Raw genomic sequence first — 15,158 nt, forward strand, 5'->3', positions numbered from 1 at the left:
CTCGGATAAACTTTTTAATCACCTATCAATGGCCAAAAACTTCTTTCGTTCCTCTTCCATTTGAGCTTGGACTTTCTCAACATTGGTGCTCTGAGTGACAAATTCATCCTTCAGTTGCTGGTGTTTTTCCATGAGTTCATCCACAATTTTCAGACAATTTTCTTCAACCTGTACGGAGATGATTTACGTTATAGGTTTACCATCTTTTACATTAGTAAGGTCAACAGGTCATCTTATTATTAATATAGCCACACCAGTCATTCCAAGATAAGCCCTGGCCTGCGTGCTGCCAGAGCCTCCGCTGTAGGATGTGACCCACTCCTGTCAACACTTCCAGGTAATCACTACCTACCTCTCTCTTTCACTTTGGGTTCATTTCCCAGCTTGCTGCCATCTGACTTCTGTCTCCACTGTCCAGTGAAAACGTTCTTCCTACCAGACTTTACCTTTTTGGCTTTAACTTTAGCCTTTTCACTTTAACTTTCCTCACCTCCTTTCTCCTTACACCCTGGGGACCGTGGCGCTCTTCATAACCGAGGCAACCACTCCTTCCAGAACTCCATCCTTGCTCCAATGCTCTTCGCTGCCAACTCTCTGAATTTACATAATGGATTCAATCTACTCCCATAAACCAGCCTAGACTTCTGTTATCCACGCACTACCTACCTGTCGGAAATTGCTATTTAGATGTCACACAGGGAAGTCATGCTTCACAGGTCCAGAATTTTCTCTCCTTAATCCTTCCTCCTATCCACCAATCACCCGAGTGAGAATTCAGGACCGTCCTCTCAACATCTAGTAATTCATGAAGCTGTGCGGATTTTACATTCTCAAATCTGTACCCCTCCCCCACTTTCTATCACTATTAGAGCTTTTCAGGAACTCAACAAATGCTTATTCATTAAAGAAAGTCATCATTACAATGACACTTTAGTCACGCATCATTAATTACCTTCTTTAGGTTATCAATGTCTTCTCTACCTTTCTGGATAGTTTCTTTTAATGTGTTAATCTTATTCAGTTTCTTCTTCAGCTGATTGCGACTATATTCAAGTTGAATATTAAGCCGAGTTTTTTGTTTCTCAAATTCTAATCTAGTATAATAAAGTCAAGTATTACAAGTGGTAAACAGAGTCCTTTAATTTTTAAAGATTTTTTTGGTTTTTATTATGGAAAACTTCAAACATATACAAACATAAAAAAAGAACGCTACAATGGATTCCCATACAGCTATCACCCAACTCTAATAAGTAATTCATGGTCAATCTTGTTTTACTTATAATCCCACTTATTACTCCTTCCCATCACTAGATTATTTAAAGCAAATTTCAGACATCATGTAATTTCATCAATAAATATTTTAATATGTTTCTCTGAAAGTAAAGTGACTTTTAATATATAAACATAAACTTCTATAGGTAGAAATGATAATATCCTTAATATCAAAGTGCTATCTTTGCCAAATTTTTTGATTCTCATTATATTAAAAAAACTAGTTTGTTTGAATCAAGATTCATATATTGCATATGAATGTGTTTCTTAAATCCTTTACAATCTATAGTTTCCTTATCTTTTTCTTTAAGTTACAATTCATATGTTTATTCTTACTTATTTAGTCAATTAGTCTTTTCAAATAGTAGTTCATTCACAAACTCCAAACTTGGGAGTTCAAGAACATGTTCTCTCCTGATGTGCCTTCCTACTATGTGAGCTTTATAAACTCCCCATAAGAAGTCCAGTATCAAAAAGACAGTTTCTTTTTGTAAAAAGAAGTGCTGGGAAAACTGGACTTCTTTTATATGTAAAAGAAGGAAATTAGAACATCCTCTAACACCATATGCAAAAATAAACTCAAAATGGATTAAAGGCCTAAATGTAAGATCAGAAACCATAAAACTCCTAGAGGAAAACAGGCAGAACATTCTTTGACATAAATTGTAGCCATATTTTTTTGAATCTGTCTCCTAAAGCAAAGGAAATAAAAGCAAAAATAAACAAATGGTACCTAATTAAACTTGTAAGCTTTTGTACAGCAAAGGAGACCACTGACAAAAGGAAAAGACAACCTATTGAATGTGAGAAAATATTTGCAAATGATGTAACTGCTAAGGTGTTAATATCCAAAATATACAATCAGCTCAAACAACTCAAAACCAAACAAACAACCGATGAAAAAATGGGCAGAAGATCTGAATACACATATTCCCAAAGAGGAAATGCAGGTGGCCAACAGATAAATGAAAAGATACTCAACACTGTTAATCAACAGGGAAATACAAATCAAATTCACCTCACACCCGTTCAGAATGGCTATTGTTAAAAAGAACACAAACAACAAATGCTGGCAAGGATGTAGAGAAAAGGGAACCTTGGTACACTGTTGGTAGGGATGTAAATTGGTACAGCCACTATGGAAAACAGTATGGAGATTTCTAAAAATAAAAAAAGAAGACTAAAAATAGAACTAGCATTACGACCCAGCACTTGCACTTGTGGGTGCATATAAAAAAAACACCCTCTAAATCAAAAAGATACACGCACCCCAGTGTTCATAGCAGATTTACAACTGCCAAGATATGGAAGCAAATGAAGTGTTCATCAACAGATGAATGGATAAAGATGTGGTGTGTGTGTATATATACATACACACACACACGTATATATACACACACAGTGGAATACTATTCAGCTATAAAATAGAACAAAATTTTGCCATTTGCAACGTGGATGGACTTGAAGGGTATTATGCTAAGTGTAGTAAGTCAGACAAAGACAAATACTATATGCTATAACTAATATGTGGAATCCAAAAAAATACAAGTAACTAGTGAATATAACAAAAAAGAAGCAGACACAGAGAATAAACTAGTGGTTATCAATGAGGAGAGGGCTGGAGAAAGGAGCAATATAGGGGAAGGGGATTGATAGGTGCAAATTAGTGGGTATACAAAAGCTATAATGATATACTGAATAATACGAGGAATATAATCAATATTTTATAATAACAAATGGAGTATATTCTTTGAAAACTATGAATCATTACACTGTACACCTGTAACTATATAATACTGTATATCAACTATAAATCAATAAAAGTCATAGCTTAAAAAACAGAATTCCAATATCAACTGTAGCTTATCCTTTCTCCATCTACCCTCCCTCACATAACCTAATAGAGTCATTCATATAAGAAACATTTTAAAGCACTAATTGTATCAGACACTGTGCTAAACTACGAGTAGTACAAAGGCAACAATAGCAGTAATAACAAAACAAGAGTAATATTTAATGTGTTGTTCAGTTGTTAAATCATGTCCAACTCTTTGCGACACTATGGGGTGTACACGTCCAGGCTTCCCTGTACTTTAGTATCTCCCAGAGTTTGCTCAAACTCATGTCCATCGACTCAGTGATGCCATCCAGCCATCTCGTTCTCTGTCGCTGCCGTCTCCTCCTGCCCTCAATCTTTCCCAACATCAGGGTTTTTTCCAATGAGTCAGCTCTTCACATCAGGTGGCCACAGTATTGGAGCTTCAGGATCAGTCCTTCCAATGAATATTCAGGTCTTATCTCCCTGCAGGAGTCCTCTCCACCATCGCAGTTCAGAAGCATCAATCCTTCGGTGCTCATCTTCTTTACGGTCCAACTCTCACATCCATACATGACAACTGGAAAAACCATAGCTTTCAGTCTGTGGACCTTTGTCAGCAAAGTGATGTCTCTGCTTTTTAACATGCTGTCTAGGTTTGTCATGGCTTTCCTTCCAAGGAGCATGCATCTGTTAATCTCACGGCTGCAGTCATTCACAGTGATTTTTGGAGCCCACGAAAATAAAACCTGTCACCGTTTCAACTTTTTCCCTTTCTATTTTCCATGAAGTGATGAGACCGGATGCCATTATCTTAGTTTTTGAATGCTGAATTCTAGGCCAGCTTTTTCACTCTCCTGTTTCACTTTTATCAAGAGGCTCTTTAGTTCCTCTTCATTTTCTTCCATTAGAGTGGTATGATCTGCATATTGATATTGTCATTGATATTACTTCTGGCACTCTTGATTCCAGCTTGTTATTCATCCAGCCCGGCATTTTGCATGATGTACTCTGCATATAAGTTAAATAAGCAGGGTGACAATATACAGCCTTGACATACTCCTTTCCCAATTTGGAACCAGTCCGTTGTTCCATGTCCAGTTCTTACTGTTGCTTCTTGTCCTGCATACAGGTTTCTTAAGAGACAGGTAAGGTGGTCGTCTGGTAGTCCCATCTCTTTAAGAATTTTTCAGCTTGTTGCGATCCACACAATCAAAGTCTTTAGTATAGTCAGTGAAGCAGAAGTACATGTTTTTCTGGAATTCCCTTGCTTTCTTTATGATTCAACTAATGTAGGCAATTTGATCTCTGGTTCGTCTTTTCTAAATCCAGCTTGTACATCTGGAAGTTCTTGGTTCATGTACAGCTGAAGCCTAGTTTGAAGGATTTTGAGTATGACCTTGCTAGCATGTGAAATGAATGCAACTGTATGGTAGTTTGCACATTCTTTGGCATTGTCTTCCCTTGCAATTGGAATGAAAACTGACCGTTTTCCAGTTCTGTAGCCACTTCTGAGTTTTCCAAATTTTTGATATATTGAGTGCAGCACTTTAACAGCACCATCTTTTAGGATTTGCAATAGCTCACCTGGAATTCTATCACCTTCACTAGATTCCTAAGGCCCCTTGACTTCACACTCCAGGATGTCTGGCTCTAGGTGAGTGACCACACCATCATGGTTATCTGGATCATTATACCTTTTTTGTATAGTTCTTCTTATCTCTCCTTGCAATTCTTTGGAACTCTGCATTCAAATGGGTATATCTTTCCTTTTCTCCTTGCTTCCTGTCTTTCCACAGCTATTTGTAAGGCCTCCTCAGACAGCCACTTTGCTTTTTTGCATTTCTTTTCCTTAGGGATGGTCTTGATTCCTGTCTCCTGTACAATGTCACGAACCTCCATCCATAGTTCATCAGGTATTCTGTCTATCAGATCTACAGAAATAGAGGAAAACAATAGAATGGGAAAGACTAGAGATCTCTTCAAGAAAATTGAGATACCAAGGGAACATTTCATGCAAAGATGGGCTCAATAAAGGACAGAAATGGTAGGGACCTAACAGAAGCAGAAGATATTAAGAAGAGGTGGCAAGAATACACAGAAGAATTGTACAAAAAAGTCCTTCACGACCCAGACAATCACGATGGTGTGATCACTTACCTACAGCCAGACATCCTGGAATGTGAAGTCACGTGGGCCTTAGGAAGGAAGCATCACTACGAACAAAGCTAGTGGAGGTGATGGAATTCCAGTTGAGCTATTTCAAATCCTCAATGATGCTGTGAAAGTGCTGCACTCAATATGCCAGCAAATTTGGAAAACTCAGCAGTGGCCACAGGACTGGAAAAGGTCAGTTTTCATTCCAATCCAAAAAAAAGGCAATGCCAAAGAATGCTCAAACTACCGCACAATTGCACTCATCTCACACGCTAGTAAAGTAATGCTTAAAATTCTCCAAGCCAGGCTTCAGCAATATGTGAACCGTGAACTTCCAGATGTTCAAGCTGGTTTTAGAAAAGGCAGAGGAACCAGAGATCAAATTGCCAACATCCGCAGGATCACTGAAAAAGCAAGAGAGTACCAGAAAAACATCTATTTCTGCTTTATTGACTATGCCAAAGCCTTTGACTGTGTGGATCACAATAAACTGTGGAAAATCCTGAAAGAGATGGGAATACCAGACTACCTGACCTGCCTCTTGAGAAACCTGTATGCAGGTCAGGAAGCAACAGTTAGAACTGGACATGGAACAACAGACTGGTTCCAAATAGGAAAAGGAGTACGTCAAGGCAGTATATTGTCACCCTGCTTTTTTAACTTATATACAGAGTACATCATGAGAAACGCTGGGCTGGATGAAGCACAAGCTGGAATCAAGATTGCCGGGAGAAATATCAATAACCTCAGATATGCAGATGACACCACCCTTATGGCAGAAAGTGAAGAAGAACTAAAGAGCCTCTTGATGAAAGTGAAAGAGGAGAGTGAAAAAGTTGGCTTAAAGCTCAACATTCAGAAAACTAAGATCATGGCATCTGGTCCCATCACTTCATGGGAAATAGATGGGGAAACAGTGCAAACAGTGGCTGACTTTATTTTTCTGGCCTCCAAAATCACTGCAGATGGTGACTGCAGCCATGAAATTAAAAGACGCTTACTCCTTGGAAGGAAAGTTAGACCAACCTAGACAGCATATTAAAAAGCAGAGACATTACTTTGCCAACAAAGGTCCATCTAGTCAAGGCTATGGTTTTTCCAGTGGTCATGTATGGATGTGAGAGTTGGACTATAAAGAAAGCTGAGTGCTGAAGAATAGATGCTTTTGAACTGTGGTGTTGGAGAAGACTCTTGAGAGTCCCTTGGACTGCAAGGAGATCCAACCAGTCCATCCTAAAGGAGATCAGTCGTGGGTGTTCACTGGAAGGACTGATGTTGAAGCTGAAACTCCAATACTTTGGCCACCTCATGCGATGAGCTGACTCATTGGAAAAGACCCTGATGCTGGGAAAGATTGAGGGCAGGAGGAGAAGGGGACGACAGAGGATGAGATGGATGGATGGCACATCGACTCAATGGACATGGGTTTGGGTGGACTCAGGGAGTTGGTGATGGACAGGACGGCCTGGCGTGTTGCGGTTCATGGGGTTGCAAAGAGTCGGACACGACTGAGCGACTGAACTGAACTGAACTGTAGAGCTCTTCTGTGTATTCTTGCCATCTCTCCTTAATCTCTTCTGCTTCTGTTAGGTCCATACTATTTCTGTCCTTTATTGTGCCCACCCTTGCATTTAATGTTCCATTGATATTTCTAGTTTTCTTGAAGAAATCTCTCATCTTTCCCATTCTGTTGTTTTCCTCTATTTCTTTGCATCGTTCACTTGAAAAGGCTTTCTTATCTCCCCTTTCTATTCTCTGGCATTCTGCACTCAGTTGGGTATATCTTTGCCTAGGCTTTCGCGTCTCTTCTCAGCTATTTGTAAAGCCTTCTGAGACAACCACTTTGCCTTCTTGCATTTCTTTTTCTTTAGGATGGTCTTGGTCATTGCCTCCTGTTCAGTGTTATGAATTTCCACCCATAGTTCTTCAGGCAGTCTATCAGACCTAATCTCTTGAATCCATTTGTCACCTGCAGCATACAATCATGAGGGATTTGATTTAGGTCATACCTGAATGGCCTAGTGGTTTTCCCTACTTTCTTCAATTTAAGTCTGAATTTGGCAATAAGGAGTTCATGATCTGAGCCACAGTCAGCTCCCGGTCTTGTTTTTGTGGACTGTATAGAGCTTCTCCATCATCGGTTGCAAAAAATATAATCAATCTGATTTCAGTATTGACCATCTGTTGATGTCTATGTGTAGTCATCTCATGTTGTTGGAAGAGGGTGTTTGCTACGACCAGTGTGTTCTCTTGACAAAACTCTATTAGCTTTTGTCCTGCTTCATTTTGTACTCCAAGGCCCAACTTACGTGTTACTCCAGGTATCTCTTGACTTCCTACTTTTGCATTCCAATTCCCTATGATGAAAAGGACATCTTTTACTGTTGTTAGTTCTAGAAAGTCTTGTATGTCTTCATAGAACCAGTCAACTTCAGCTTCTTCGGCATTACTGGTTGGGGCATAGACTTGGATTACTGTGATGTTGAATGGTTTGCCTTGGAAAAGACCGAGATCATTCTGTTGCTTTTGAGATTGCCCCAAGCACTGCATTTGGGGCTCTTTTGTTGATTATGAGGGCTACTCCATTTCTTCTAAGGGATTCTTGCCCACAGTAGTACATGGTCAACTGAATTAAATTCACCCTTTATTGTCCATTTTAGTTCACTGACTCCTAAAATGTCAGTGTTCACTCTTGCCATCTCCTGCTTGACCACATCCAATTTACCTTGATTCATCGACCTAACACTCTACGTTCCTATACAATATTGTTCTTTAGAGCACTGGACTTTACTTTTACCACCAGATACATACACAGCTGAGTGTTGATTCCACTTTGGCCCAGCCTCTTCATTCTTTATGGAGCAGGGATTAATTCCTCAAAAAGACATAACAATCCCAAACATGAACGCACCTAATCACAAAACTTTAAAAATCATGAAATATAAACTGAGAAAACTGGAAGAAGAGAATGACAGATCCAAAAGTACTCGGAAATTTCAAAACTTCTCTCTTAGGGAACACTAGACCAACTAGACAAAGAGTTAGTAAGTACACAAAAGACACCAATCAACTTGACTTAAAAGCTACTCGGAAAATACTCTACCCAACAGAACAATGCATATTTGTTTCAAGAGCATACAGAATATTTGTTAAGATATAATACATGCCATGCTATCAAATAAGCCTCAATCAACTTAAAAGGATTTAAGTAATGCAAAATATATTCCTTATCACAATAAAAATCAGAAACAGAAATATATCTAAATCCTCCCTGCATCACAACAATTTTTGTTAAATTAAACAATACTTCTCAACACCCCATAGATCACAGAACAAAACCACAAAGAATATTAAAAAATATTTTAAATGGAATGAAAATGAAATAAAACATACCAGAAGCAGTGGGATAGAGCTTAAGCAGTGCTTAAAGGAAAATAAACAGCTTAAATGCTTATATTATAAACGAGGAAAAGTGTAAAATACATAAAGCAAGCTTCTATCTTAAAAAGTAAGAAAAAGAGAAGTAAATTAAATCCAAAATAGGTAGCATCAAGGAAATAAAGAAGTTAAGAACAGAAGTAAACTACATAGAAACAGATAAACCATAGAGAAAAATCAATGAAGCCAAGAGCTGGTCTTAGAAAGGACCATAAAACTGAGACAACTCTAGCTAGACATCAAGAAGAAAAGAAGACAAATTAGCAATATCAGGAACGAAAGGGCCATCAGTATAGATCTACGAAACTGAAAAGGATGAAAGGGGAAATGTTAATAACTTTATATTAATAAATTTGATAACTCAGGTGAAACACACAAATGTTATTTTCAATACACAAGCTACCAAAGCTCACTCAAGAAAAAAGATATCCTGAATGGCTTTATATCTAATAAGGAAACGGAATTTGTAATTTTAATATATTCCCATAAAGAAAAGTGGGTAGCACCAGTGGCTTCACTTGCAAAATTTATCAAACTTTTAGGAAAAAAATAATAAAATTCTACAAAAACTCTCCATGAAAAAACAGAGGAAAGAATAATTCCTGATTCATTTTATGAGTCTGGCATTACCTAATACAAAAATGTAAAAAAGAATATTTGCAAGAAAAATAAACTATAGACCAATACTCTCATGAATATAGATATAAAATCCGTACCAAAATTTTAACTAGTCAATCTAAAAATATTTGAAAAGAATAACACAATATGGCCCAGTGGGTTCACCTTAGGTATGCTAAGTTGGCTTAACATTCTAAAAATCAATCAGTGTAATTTAGTATATTAATAAGCCACCTCCCCCCAAACTCCATAGTATTATTATCCCAATAGATAGCAGAAAAAGTGTTTGACAAAATTCAACACTCACTCATAATAAAAGAAATTTCAGCAAGCTAGAAATAGAAGGGACTATCCTCCTCTTTTCTGGCAAGTGGCCTGAGGCTGTTTGTTTATAGAAAGGTTATACAATTTTATCTACATATATGGATATTTAGATAGAACTAAGTACATTTTAATAACTGTGTAATTATTTCCCCATTCTCTTATTGTGTATATTTGTGCTTTCTCTCTTTAAAAATTGTAGAATAAAAGAATTAGACTTTGTAAAAACAGCAATGTTTATTAGCTCTGTCTTGATGAACTGAAACGAAGACTACCTCACGCATAATTCCTTTAAATTATGAAATAATAGTTACATTTATATATAAATAATTGCTTACCAACATCTTTTAATAAAAATACCTTTTTTGATCAGCTTCCTGTTGCTGTTTAATACGCTTGTTCTCAAATTCACGAATATTTTCTACGCCGATTTCTTCACAGAAGTGTTGAAAAATATCATCTTCAACCTTTTAAATTATTTTAAATGAAATGGTTTAACAATCAATTTTGCAAAAATATATAGACAATCCTTAAATCTATGTTTTTCCCATCAAGCTTTTCTGGATTAGGACAGACTCTTTCCGACAAGCATTACTACTCTGTAAAGTTGGTGCTTTCTCTTTAATTCCATAATCTACACTTACCTATTTTCAAAGTTCTTATTCTAAAAAAGAAATAAGAAAGTTCATGGTGGCCTTTTAAATGCTTTGGCTTTATGAAGTGTTTAATACAAAATTGGAATGTTTACTTTAGCCATACCAAAACATAACATTCTACATAAATACAGAAAATATTCTTTATGAATAATACTATAGATTCTTAAATAATATAAAACCAAGAGGACTAAAGCATAGAATTAACACTCAGAAAACTTGGAAAAACTAGAATAAGCCAAATCCAACAAAATAACATTTAACATTAATATTTTAAGAGTTTCCCTGGTGGCTCAGAAGGCAAAGAATCTGCCTGCAATGCAGGAGACCTGGGTTCAGCCCCTGGGTTGGGAAGATCCCCTGGAGAAGGAAATGGCTACCCACTTCAGTATTCTGGTCTGGAGAATTAATTCCATGGACAGAGGAGCCTGGCAGGCTACAGTCCATGTGGTCACAAAAATTTTTAAAGCTTGGCATTTATGCACAATTATAGGATAAGAGAGACCTGTTTTAGCAATAGGACATGTAAAAAAGTTTCAGACTTCAGTTGAACGTAAATATGAAAGTGATATGACTAACGCAACAGTAATCTATAATTTGTATAAGGAGATAATCCCAGTCATGGAAAATTATGTTTCTGCGTGCAGAGTTCCAGGGTACTCTATACTGGTCAGACAGTATTTCATATTATTTTTTGTTCTAGGCACTGACAACAGAGTACCCAAAGGCTGGTTACCAGAACTGGTCTTAAATCCATAGTAAATATAAATAAATAAGTAATTAGGGATATTTAACCTAGAAAAGAGATAATTAAGGGGCAACATAAGGGTAATTTCAAATCATGTGGTAAAAGGCAGAACCAGAGGCAATGGGTCAAAGTTACTGAGTGATGGTGTGACGAACAATTTTTCAAAGGTTAAAGATAAGCAGCAGTGGAGTGAATGAAGCCACAAAGTCCCTGCTACTTTATAAGCAGAGGCTAGATGATCGTATCTTTGGTGCTCCAGAGCCAAGCAGCTGTGCCTGGCATATAATAAATGTTCAAGACAAAATGACTGAGTGAATACACAGCCTTGAAAGATGAGACAAGGGACAAAGTTCTTTCCTCCTCAGGCAGTGGGAGAAAGAAAGTGACTGCAGATTCTACAACAGACAAGGAGAAGTCAGACAGCTGAAGAGAATAACCATGACTGGTAGTCCTTGTCTCTTGAGATAAGCAATAGCGGGTCTCAAAAAATACAAGGAATACAAGGAAATCAATATAATACAAGGAAATTAATTTGGCAAACCAATAAAACTTAGCATTTATCAAACTTTGCTTTAGCACATATTGAAGAAGCTTTAAATTTGGTATCTGGTCTAGAACCAAGCCACATGCCATTTAGTAATAAATATATCACTCATAACCTTATCTATCTTTCGTTGAAATTCTTTAATTCTTTGTTGTCGTTCTTTGATTCCTTCACTCAACATGGCACACTGAGATTCAATATTTAGTAGTTCACTTTGTAGCTGAGATTGTTCCTGATTATAAAAAAGAAAAAAATGTCTTTTTAACATGGCTATTTTAGCTTTGTATAGTAAAGCCAAAAACATGATAGGTATCTTTCAGAATAAAAAGAGAATCTGTGAGATAAGGTAAATTCAGGTACAACTGGGTAACAACATTAAAATAAAGACATAAAAATAAAGTAACTTACAGGACTATAATATACCTCAATCACAAGGGAAAGTATAAAAATTACAGGGTGCTTTATAAATGTAATTGCTGAAATTCTATGCCTTGGTCCTAATTTCCATCAAATTTTATGTAAATCTATATTACCTGGTAAAAAGCAGCAAGGTGCTTCTTTTTAATGATTTCCAGTTCACTTTGTGCATATTTGAGTCGTGTAGTAGTTCCTTGTATTAGAGCCTGTATTTGTTTCAAATCTGCTTCCTTGCGCACTATCTTCATTAAATCCTAAAAAGAAAGGGAGATATAATAACATTTTATAATAGACAACACTTTCACTTTTCACAGTCCTTTCATAGATCATAGATCACTGCTTTTTACATGTAACCACATCCACAAGTCTACCCTCCCTTCTTCTGATGAAAGACGGGGCAACTAAGTGCACAGGTCATCCGGAGGAAGCATACAGCCTCCTCAGAAAACCCACTCACGCCCCCCCAGGAAACGGGCACAAGTCATCTGGAGGAAGCACACAGCCTCCTCAGAAAACCCACTCACGTCCCCCCAGGAAACGGGCACAAGTCATCTGGAGGAAGCACACAGCCTCCTCAGAAAACCCACTCACGCCCCCCAGGAAACGGGCACAAGTCATCTGGAGGAAGCACACAGCCTCCTCAGAAAACCCACTCACGCCCCCCAGGAAACGGGCACAAGTCATCTGGAGGAAGCATACAGCCTCCTCAGAAAACCCACTCACGCCCCCCAGGAAACGGGCACAAGTCATCTGGAGGAAGCACACAGCCTCCTCAGAAAACCCACTCACGTCCCCCCAGGAAACGGGCACAAGTCATCTGGAGGAAGCACACAGCCTCCTCAGAAAACCCACTCACGCCCCCCAGGAAACGGGCACAAGTCATCTGGAGGAAGCATACAGCCTCCTCAGAAAACCCACTCACGTCCCCGAGGAAACGGGCACAAGTCATCTGGAGGAAGCACACAGCCTCCTCAGAAAACCCACTCACGCCCCCCAGGAAACGGGCACAAGTCATCTGGAGGAAGCATACAGCCTCCTCAGAAAACCCACTCACATCCCCCCAGGAAACGAGCACAAGTCATCTGGAGGAAGCACACAGCCTCCTCAGAAAACCCACTCACATCCCCCAGGAAACGGGCACAAGTCATCTGGAGGAAGCACACAGCCTCCTCAGAAAACCCACTCACGCCCCCCAGGAAACGGGCACAAGTCATCTGGAGGAAGCACACAGCCTCCTCAGAAAACCCACTCACGTCCCCCAGGAAACGGGCACAAGTCATCTGGAGGAAGCACACAGCCTCCTCAGAAAACCCACTCACGTCCCCCCAGGAAACGGGCACAAGTCATCTGGAGGAAGCACACAGCCTCCTCAGAAAACCCACTCACGCCCCCCAGGAAACGGGCACAAGTCATCTGGAGGAAGCACACAGCCTCCTCAGAAAACCCACTCACGCCCCCCAGGAAACGGGCACAAGTCATCTGGAGGAAGCACACAGCCTCCTCAGAAAACCCACTCACGCCCCCCAGGAAATGGGCACAAGTCATCTGGAGGAAGCATACAGCCTCCTCAGAAAACCCACTCACGCCCCCCAGGAAACAGGCACAAGTCATCTGGAGGAAGCACACAGCCTCCTCAGAAAACCCACTCACGCTCCCCAGGAAACGGGCACAAGTCATCTGGAGGAAGCACACAGCCTCCTCAGAAAACCCACTCACGCCCCACAGGAAACGGGCACAAGTCATCTGGAGGAAGCATACAGCCTCCTCAGAAAACCCACTCACGCCCCCCAGGAAACGGGCACAAGTCATCTGGAGGAAGCATACAGCCTCCTCAGAAAACCCATTCACGTCCCCCCAGGAAACGGGCACAAGTCATCTGCAGGAAGCACACAGCCTCCTCAGAAAACCCACTCACGCCCCCCAGGAAACGGGCACAAGTCATCTGCAGGAAGCACAAGCCTCCTCAGAAAACCCACTCACGTCCCCCAGGAAACGGGCACAAGTCATCTGGAGGAAGCACACAGCCTCCTCAGAAAACCCACTCACGCCCCCAGGAAACGGGCACAAGTCATCTGGAGGAAGCATACAGCCTCCTCAGAAAACCCACTCACGCCCCCCAGGAAACGGGCACAAGTCATCTGGAAGAAGCATACAGCCTCCTCAGAAAACCCACTCACGTCCCCCAGGAAACGGGCACAAGTCATCTGGAGGAAGCACACAGCCTCCTCAGAAAACCCACTCACGCCCCCAGGAAACAGGCACAAGTCATCTGGAGGAAGCACACAGCCTCCTCAGAAAACCCACTCACGTCCCCCAGGAAACGGGCACAAGTCATCTGGAGGAAGCATACAGCCTCCTCAGAAAACCACTCACGCCCCCCAGGAAACGGGCACAAGTCATCTGGAGGAAGCACACAGCCTCCTCAGAAAACCACTCACGCCCCCCCCAGGAAACGGGCACAAGTCTTCTGGAGGAAGCATACAGCCTCCTCAGAAAACCACTCACGCCCCCCCCAGGAAACGGGCACAAGTCATCTGGAGGAAGCATACAGCCTCCTCAGAAAACCCACTCACGCCCCCCAGGAAACGGGCACAAGTCATCTGCAGGAAGCACACTGCCTCCTCAGAAAACCCACTCACGCCCCCCAGGAAATGGGCACAAGTCATCTGGAGGAAGCATACAGCCTCCTCAGAAAACCCACTCACGCCCCCCAGGAAACGGGCACAAGTCATCTGGAGGAAGCATACAGCCTCCTCAGAAAACCCACTCACGCCCCCCAGGAAACGGGCACAAGTCATCTGGAGGAAGCACACAGCCTCCTCAGAAAACCCACTCATGCCCCCCAGGAAACGGGCACAAGTCATCTGGAGGAAGCATACAGCCTCCTCAGAAAACCCACTCACGTCCCCCCAGGAAACGGGCACAAGTCATCTGGAGGAAGCACACAGCCTCCTCAGAAAACCCACTCACGCCCCCCAGGAAACGGGCACAAGTCATCTGGAGGAAGCACACAGCCTCCTCAGAAAACCCACTCACGTCCCCCCAGGAAACGGGCACAAGTCATCTGGAGGAAGCATACAGCCTCCTCAGAAAACCCACTCACGTCCCCCCAGGAAACGGGCACAAGTCATCTGGAGGAAGCACACAGCCTCCTCAGAAAACCCACTCACGCCC

General features: G+C 40.7%; 1 protein-coding gene across 5 annotated transcripts in view; it reads right to left on the bottom strand.

Annotated features, from left to right (window-relative positions):
- SMC1B (structural maintenance of chromosomes 1B) overlaps nucleotides 1-15,158 on the bottom strand; it is an 85,875-nt gene that overhangs the window by 24,296 nt on the left and 46,421 nt on the right. For 3 of the 5 annotated variants that reach the window (XM_081594935.1, XM_081594933.1, XM_081594937.1), the window contains exons 13-17: nucleotides 12,101-12,238; nucleotides 11,683-11,799; nucleotides 9,983-10,089; nucleotides 953-1,094; nucleotides 23-168 (exon numbers count right to left, since the gene is read on the bottom strand). In XM_081594935.1, the coding sequence (XP_081451061.1) occupies nucleotides 23-168; nucleotides 953-1,094; nucleotides 9,983-10,089; nucleotides 11,683-11,799; nucleotides 12,101-12,238 (650 nt within the window). Of the gene's footprint in view, nucleotides 1-22; nucleotides 169-952; nucleotides 1,095-9,982; nucleotides 10,090-11,675; nucleotides 11,800-12,100; nucleotides 12,239-15,158 lie in introns of all 5 variants that reach the window. The other 2 variants (XM_081594936.1, XM_081594934.1) reach the window with 1 other exon arrangement.

Source organism: Giraffa tippelskirchi, chromosome 4 (assembly GCF_054371585.1).
Source record: "Giraffa tippelskirchi isolate mGirTip1 chromosome 4, T2T-mGirTip1v1.2.pri, whole genome shotgun sequence".
Lineage (NCBI taxonomy): Eukaryota > Metazoa > Chordata > Mammalia > Artiodactyla > Giraffidae > Giraffa > Giraffa tippelskirchi.